The sequence below is a fragment of the Sturnira hondurensis genome, unplaced genomic scaffold (genome assembly GCF_014824575.4).
Source record: "Sturnira hondurensis isolate 20B ecotype Veracruz unplaced genomic scaffold, ASM1482457v3 Scaffold0010600, whole genome shotgun sequence".
Taxonomy (NCBI): domain Eukaryota; kingdom Metazoa; phylum Chordata; class Mammalia; order Chiroptera; family Phyllostomidae; genus Sturnira; species Sturnira hondurensis.
The window spans coordinates 368,431-376,626 of NW_028083231.1; the positions used below are offsets into that span (position 1 = coordinate 368,431).

General features: G+C 44.0%; 1 protein-coding gene across 1 annotated transcript; it reads left to right on the top strand.

Annotated features, from left to right (window-relative positions):
• The first annotated feature begins 46 nt into the window (after positions 1-46).
• CETN2 (centrin 2) lies at positions 47-3,881 on the top strand. Its single transcript, XM_037059258.1, has 5 exons — positions 47-152; positions 1,061-1,219; positions 1,536-1,664; positions 2,794-2,931; positions 3,375-3,881. Exons 1-5 carry the CDS (start codon positions 150-152, stop codon positions 3,462-3,464), a joined length of 519 nt encoding a protein of 172 aa, XP_036915153.1. The 5' UTR covers positions 47-149; the 3' UTR covers positions 3,465-3,881.
• The last annotated feature ends 4,315 nt before the right edge of the window (positions 3,882-8,196 follow it).

Genomic DNA, 8,196 nt, shown 5'->3' on the forward strand with positions numbered 1-8,196 from the left:
CCCATTCCAGTCCGTCGCTTGCGGGGAGAGGCAATGGCGGCAAGCGGATCACCAATGGGGAGCCGGGCAGCGGCGCTCTGGATGATGGGAACGGCGCCGAGTTAGTGTGTACTTCGGTTGCCGTAACAACGAGTACCTGAGCCTTTGAGATGGTGAGTGCTGCCCCTCCTGTGGTGCCCCTTGTCCCAGAGGTTGAGCCCTTCAATGGCCTCGGCCTTTCTTCCTCCGTTCTCGGCTTTGGCACGCCCCTCCTTCCTCTGACATCTTTCTCCCAAAGGCAAGGAAGAGACGCCAGCCATCGTACTGGGCCTGCGATTTGTGGCTGGCTCCCCTTAACCCACAGCCAGCTCCTACCTGCCCCTCTGGCTCTCCAGGCCCTCTGGGCGACCTGTACCAGGGTAAAGAAGACTCGGGTTCCTCGAAGGCCCCGACCCTTCTCAGACCTTGGTCTCCTGGCCGCCAAGCTCTACCAAAGTTTCCGCACAATGCTGGGGGAGGTTGATGACATTCGTTAACGTGCATTTTAAAATTTAAATATAAGGCCATTCAGGAGACGCTTTGAGCTTCTTGGGGAAGGCACAGACAGATGTGCCCGGGAAATTGTATTTTATTATTCGGTAGTGACAGAATATATATCCTAACAACTGATTTATATTTGGCCAAATCGGAAATAGTCAGAAAGATTACTTAGAGGGAAATGGAGTATCGCGAGTGGGCATTGTAAGGACATCTCTAGAATTAGGATCCTCAAATTCAGGGAGAGCTTGTTATCTACTCCTTAGCTAACTAGCTGTCTTTCGGGATGATTTTCAATAAGGGATGCTCAACATGACAAGGAATCTCCTTGCTTCTACAAACTAGTTTAAAAAGAGGGAGGGAAAGAGGTGCATGGAAAGATTCATGGTCATTCCCAGTAAATTCTAATTATTTCTACAGTTAAGCAAAGCTCTGGGATAGGTTAGTATAAAATATTTTTAAAAGATATGATTGTCTTTATTTTATGTAAATTATGGACTGTGTTACATAACACTGTGCTTATGTGTTTGCAAAACGTCGGAAGGCCTCTAATTTTAAGAAGGCAAACATGGCATCAACTGCCCAGCGAAAAAGAGTGAGCCCTAAGCCAGAACTTACTGCGGAGCAGGTACAGGAAATCCGGCAAGCTTTTGATCTCTTCGATACTGATGCAACTGGGACTATCGATGTTAAGGAACTTAAGGCAAGCCCTGTACATTCCTGCTCTGCTGCCTTTCCTTTGCCTCTTTGTCTTCTTTCTCTGTCACCACTGTGCCCTTTTGTTCTCTCCTCCCTGGAAAATGTGGCAAGGGAGGAAGGCACAGCTGTTTTCCTAGCTTTACTTACCCCAAGTGTTATTAAATAAAATGAGTGCAAATATCAATGTACTTAATGTTACAGTGTTTCCCAATATTTTAACATGAGTGTTTCAGATGCTGGCTTAATGCTCTCACTGTCATTTTTGCTCTTGCTCTATTTAGATGTCCACATTGAGATGATTGATCCTGTTTTCATTGTAGGTGGCAATGAGGGCACTGGGCTTTGAACCCAAGAAAGAAGAGATTAAGAAAATGATAACTGAAATTGATAAGGAAGGGACAGGAAAAATGAACTTTAATGACTTTTTGACTGTGATGACTCAGAAAATGGTAAGATTATCAGCATATTTTCTATCCACAATGGACAAATTTGAATCTGGATATGAAAATGTCTTCTTTGAAGAAACAAATACTAATAAAAACTGGAGAGTTCAGCTGATAAAGCATAATATTGGTGACTGAGAATAAGGGTGCTTAAGTTTTACTTGGCTTTCTTCAAGGCACAAAGTCACAGGAAGTCATTTTCTCCTCTGTTAAGTAGTGAAAGTACTACTGTTGTCACTTTTTAACTATTCTCTTTCTCTAACTGATATGTCAGTGTGATAACCAAGAGTGGTAAAACCTATAAACACCAACGATATTACAGTGTCTTGCATTTTGACAAGATAAATTCCCTATACTTTAAAGTTTGAAATTCTTCTTTCCCCAGTTGTTATTCTGGGCAGGCTTAGCCTGAGGATCTGTTGCTTTAGCAGTGTGCTTTGCACTGGGGATTTGGCCTTTTAGCACTTTCAGGGCTTAACTCACCCATTTTCTAGCCTCTCAAGGGTCACTCTTTTAAAGGGTCCAAAGGGTCAAGAGATACCATAATAGGTCACCCCACCTCACTTCCCTGTGTCATCCCACTCAGGAAGTATGTTCCCATTGGACCATTGCTCTTTTCTCTGGCATCCCAGCTCTTTTTTAGTGTGGCTTATCTGCACTCTACTGGTCTGTGGAACAGTATCTCCATTAGCATCTCAGGTGTGTGTCCCAAGGCATAGGTCTATTCATACTCTAATAATTCTGTTGCTTTGAAATAATCTAATCATATCTATATTTTTCTTTGTGGACTAACACCAGCTTAAGCAGCCATATTTCCTCTAATTTTAACCCCTCTCCTTCTATATTTTAAAAACAAGTCCAGTTTTTCTAGTTTGTACAGAAAGGATGTTTTAAGTGCAGTACTTTATCAAGTTCCTTTTTAGCCTTTGGGTTTATATGTCATTGAGTTTGTTCTTTTGTCCTACACTGGATGATGCTTGATCCCCTGTGACCTAGGACCTATATCATGAAGGCTATTACCAAGACCACGCAGTGGTGTAGGGGCAGGGCAGAGGGGTTAGGCAGTAGCGGGGCTATAGGACATGAGTAACTGCAGTGTTTCCCTACTCATGTGTTTTATGTTCTACTTGTTAAGTCTGAGAAAGATACCAAGGAAGAAATCCTGAAGGCTTTTAAGCTCTTCGATGATGATGAAACTGGGACAATATCGTTCAACAATCTAAAACGTGTGGCCAAGGAGTTGGGTGAGAACCTCACTGATGAGGAGCTGCAGGTTTGTAATGCATCATACTGGAACCCAGAATTCCTGCTTGGAGCCCTGGGTGACTTTTCTGAGTTACATTTTCTCTGATGTATACACTGCTTTGAAGGAAAACTAGTGTTGTTGTTTTTTTTTTTTTGTCCCTCAGCTAACCACTTAATTTCTCTTTTGACAGTGTGATAAAGCTGTCAACCTTGCTCCCAGAAAAATTCAAACATGGACAGTTTTACTTACAATTTTAGGTTTTAGGCATCTCCCCTCAAGCTCTCTTGTAGGTGGTATGTGTGACAAAGTATGACTTAGATTTCAGATAACTTCAGGAACCAAGCAATTGTAAAAAGCAACACATTTGCATTGGGTGGACTACAATTGTCTATTCAGGTAGCACATAAAAGCCTGTTGCTTAGTCACAGTTTAGTTTCATCAATCTAACCTGAATCCTTACTGTCATGCAGGAAATGATTGATGAAGCTGATCGAGATGGAGATGGAGAAGTCAATGAGCAAGAGTTCCTACGCATCATGAAAAAGACCAGCCTTTATTAAGATTATTCTCTTCTTTTCTAGTCCAAGTACACATCACTAGATTTAGTGCCTACCATTGTGTGAAACTTGGTTTTTGAGAAAACAAACTGTTTTTCCCCACCAACCTCCCTGTATAACTTTAGTAACAACCTCAAATCTGTTTTAGATTTTTGCACGTGTTCTTTGATGGTAGAGTTCTTTGTGAGGTGACGTGCTGCTTACTTTAATTCCCCAAGGCAGAACCAGAGCACATTAGAGTAAAGGGTTTGAAAGCTTTCACCTACTTGCTGTTCTGCCTTATTGTGCTTTACTTGTCATGTGTTCCCACATTTATGCTACCACAGAAGGACTTCCTAGACAAGCACGTGTACCTGTGTTACCACAGCCGTGGGCATCTCTTGGATGGTTCTGGCTTTCACAGACACTTGAGTACAGCTTTCTGTTTTAAAAAAATCCAGTGAACTTTCTCACTTGCATTTGGATATATTTTTATTATTTGTTTGGTCTTAAGAATAAAATGTTTCTTATTTTGAGCTTTTTTTCCCCTAAGAATGAGTTCTTTAGACTTGACTATGAACTAATCTTTTAAATCAGGGGTTCCCAAACCCCAGGCCATGGACTGGTAATTGTCTGGTCCATGGCATGTTAAGAACTGGGCCCCAGTGGAGCTTTCCTGAGCTTCACCTCTCAGCCCTGCCCCAGTTCTACCTCCTGTCTCCGCCCTCAGCCCCCCTCTACAGCAGGAGGTGAGCAGCCAAGCAAACAAGGGAAGCTCCTCTGAGCTCAATCTTCTGACACAACTGGTCCCTGGTGCCAAAAAGGTTGGGGACCACTGTTCCAAACCATTGTGTTGAAGGCAGCCTGGTAGATCCCAAACTCCTTACCAGCCTGTGGACAGAAAATGAAATAATCCTTTGTTATTGGCATGAATTTTTATTTTTTGTCTTAGGAACCTATTGGTGTGCAAACTAGAAGAATCCATTTCACATACACCTAAATGATGCCCTAAATATAGTTTTGACAAAGTATAAGGCCAAAAAAGAGTTATTGGTAATTTGTGCTTGGGCAAATAGGGGAAAGTCAGGTTATTATGACAGTTGGTTTACTTCAGCCACCTTCTTGTCAGTTTATTTGCTGGTTGGTGTCTCAAAATATTGGCATCAGATTGAGCTGGGTGACCTTGTTCAGCTTCCTGGTCCTAAATAGGATGACCTATAACAGAAACCCTGAAAGATGGCAATAAGCTCTCTGGCCCATGCTGAGGATGGGGAGCATGAATAGGCAGGGGTGATGGAAAACAGACAAGGGTGTAATTCTCCTTTACTCACACACGGTAGAGAGAGAATGGGTTTCAAACTGAGGTGGCATCCTAGTCCAAACTGAGGTAAGGTCACCTGATTTAACTAATAAAAAAAAACACTAGGTCAATTTGAATTTCAAATCAACAAAATTTCTTTTAGTACAAGTATATCCCATTTGGACTTTTCTGCTGATTTATTAATTATTGATCTGAAATTCCACTTTACCTGGGTGTTCTGTATTTCAGCCAGTATCCCTAGGTGGGGAGCATGTTAAAGAGGCATGACCCTGGACCTCAGTTCCTGAACACTGGCATCCTGGAGGACTGTACCCCCCAGCCATGAGCCTCCTGCAGAGGGACTGCTCTTTGAGAAACACTGGGATATGTGGGAGGGAGAGCCCAGAGTAGCCTCAGAACTTGGTTCTCACCCAGGCCCCACCATTTCCTGGCTGGGTAATATGGAGCAAGACACCTGTCTGGCTGGGTCCCTTGGGTTTCTTGTCTGTGCAATGGGGACAAGTATTGTGCTTAACTTAGAATCACTGGGGGTCCAATGAAAATATACATAAAGGACCTGGTTTCACAGTGCCTAAGGAGGCATTTCAGAGTGTTTGTTTTCATTATCATTCCTTTAGTATGGTTGTCACCTAAGCTTTGTTGTTAAAGGTGGGTCCATGAAGCTTTTATGATTACTGTCCCCAAAGTTGAGTTGACAGCATTTCTTGGGAGGATTTGACCTTTGTCACATTGATATTTTCTAATAAGAGGCATATAATCTGATAAAAGACAGACAATATTGGAAAGGAGTGAAAATACTGGGCCCTACTTCCCGTTTTACTGTTGACTATCACCCTGGAAATATGTTTTCTGGTTGATGTTTGCATAACCGAAAGCCAGGAATCTCTTGAGAGAAGGGAGAATGGAAAGGAACATCTCTATCCCTGAGGATAAAAATTAGCAAGAGCTGATGGCTATATCTGTGCCCAGAAGCCATTCTAAGACAGGTTGGCAGTTGCTCGGTGTAGGGGATGGGGACAGAGAATCAACAGATGAGGGGCAGGAGCAGAGAGTCACAGTGGATTCAGGAAGATGGAGACAGGGAGGAAGCTGGGGCCCATTCATGTGGAGGAAGAAAAGAGAACTGGGAGGGGGTGGGAATATGTGGATAGAGAGAGGGCTGGGGTCAGTTTGTGTGGGACTGGACCAGATAGATGGAGGAGATGAGAAGGATGAAAAGGGAATGGTAGGAGATGCCACTGCAGGTGAAGATGAAGCAGAGAGTTGTGGAGTGAGTGGAGGGTGAGGTGGGGGAGGGGGCAGAGCTTCTCTCTTGTGGGGGCTGGACCAAGAGACGTTGAAGAGATGGGGGACGTGGAGAAATTTAAGAGATTAGTTTCTGTGGGGCTGGACCAGGGAGATGTAGGCAGAGTGGTTGGGTGAAATCTGGGGTGGGGTGTGGGGATGGTTAGGGAGAAACAGCCAGGTCAGGTCAGCTTATGGGGATTATTTACAGCACTGGAGGGGGTGGATGAGATGGTCAGGGACAGAGAGGGAATAGGGATCAGCATCTGTGGGTGGATCAGAGAGATGTAGGGGGCGTAGAGTAGGGAGGTAGAAGAGTTTAGTTCAACTGAGGATGGACCAGCAAGATACTAGGGAGTGAGATGGGACTGAGAGGTAGAGGGACTGAAGTCATTCATGTGGGCAGAAAAGGGTGATTGGGAGAATGGGAAGAAAAGGGAGGCAAAGGTTAGATCATGTGCAGGTGAACCAGAGCTGTAGGGACTTAGGGGTTGAGGGGAAGAGGAGGGAGCAGGTGTTAGTTCATGTTCACCCTGAGCAGAGAGCCATTGTGGGATGGGGGTGAGATTTTTTGACACAGAGAACACAGGCATCTGTTTAAGATAGGATGAACCAGAGAGCTTCATGGGGAGGATGAGGGTAAGGGAGAGGAAGAGGGAGGAAATTTACCTTCATATGGAGCTTGATCAGAGAGAAGTATGCAGGTGTAGTTGAAGGGAAAGAGTGGAGGTTAGTTCTTGTGAGTATGGTAGAAAAGTATATGAGTGTGGGGAGATGGAGAGTAAAAGGGGGTGTTTCATATTGACTGAATATTGGGAAGGAGAGGGAGCCATTATTGATGTTAGACGGACCAGCGAGTCATAGGAAGGTGGCAGAAATGCAGATGGAGAGGGAGCAGAAGTACCTTTGTATAAAGCTGGAACAGAGAGGTGTTAGGGAATAGAGTAGGAATGGAGAGGAAGATGGAGTCAGTTCCTATGAGGATGTGGGGAAGTATAGACAAATGGAGGGAATGGGAGCTTTAGGGGAGGGAAGGTGAGAGAGATGGGGTGGGAGAAGTCAGTTCCTGTGGGGCCTTGTGTTCCTCCCTAGTAACTCAAGGACATTTCAAGCTTCCTTGAGTGAACTCTCTGGTGGATTAGTCTTTTTTATTGTTGTTGTTCCAAACTGTTTCAACTACTAGGAACAGCTGGATTCATTGGTAGCAGTACTCAGGCTTGAGATAAGTAGATTCCGTCTAAGGAAGTTGTCTAAGGCTTCTAAGGAAGCTTCCTCTCAGCTCAGATCGTCCTTTCATACAGAGAAGAGCAGCTGGACCCAGATTGTTGACTGAACACTGAGGGTGGAAATAAATGCACGTTGATTGCCATAAGGGGGCCCTCTTGAGGTCTTTTCACCCTCAGATTTTAGATTATTGTTTTCATCACACTTTCAAATGCTAGGATTTTCGGCAGCACACTCAAAGGGAGTAATACACCCCAAACAATACTTTACTGATGATGACAACTCAGTTACTCCTCCATAGTAAACAGCCAGTAGTTATCCGCTATGCGTTTAGTCATTTTTTGGTTTGATTAGAACTGCTTGCTCCTGGATGGCACTCCTGCATGATGCCAAGTTCCCTGCAGTCCAAGAAGTACCCTTTTTGAGCCTTCCATGACCATTGTGATGTGATCACATCACTTACAGCAAGTGGCTCCCTCTTCCATTCCATGTTTCATCACCTGCTGGGCTCTACATCCTATATTCTAGAAGCTGCTAGAATATTGTGCATTTTTAATTATAGCAAAATTAATCAGCCTGCATTGATTGCAGTTGTGAAGCAGTGGTAGCATCCTAGTGATGACATCAGCAGTGCCTAAAACTCTCACAGGGACCCCATACCCATTTCTAAAATCATCACCATGGCTATAAAGAACACATGGATATAATGGGGGGGGTGGAATCAGGGGAGGGAGGTGGGGATGGCTGGGGGGGAGTGGAGGTGGGAAATACAGACAAGCATACTTGAACAATAATAAAATTTTTAAAAAATCACCACCGGAACTTGATATACCTGTAAGCCAAGTCACCCCTTCTCTAAATTTTTTCTCCTGACCCCCCAGTCTTCTCTTCTGAGCCTTCCCTTAACCTTTCCCTTTTTTCTTTCTG

Excerpts from the sequence above, each read along its gene's own strand:
- CETN2 (XM_037059258.1), top strand. Across the intron at positions 1,220-1,535 it reads TCGATGTTAAGGAACTTAAG|GTGGCAATGAGGGCACTGGG; the intron begins GCAAGCCCTGTA and ends TTTTCATTGTAG. Across the intron at positions 1,665-2,793 it reads CTGTGATGACTCAGAAAATG|TCTGAGAAAGATACCAAGGA; the intron begins GTAAGATTATCA and ends CTACTTGTTAAG.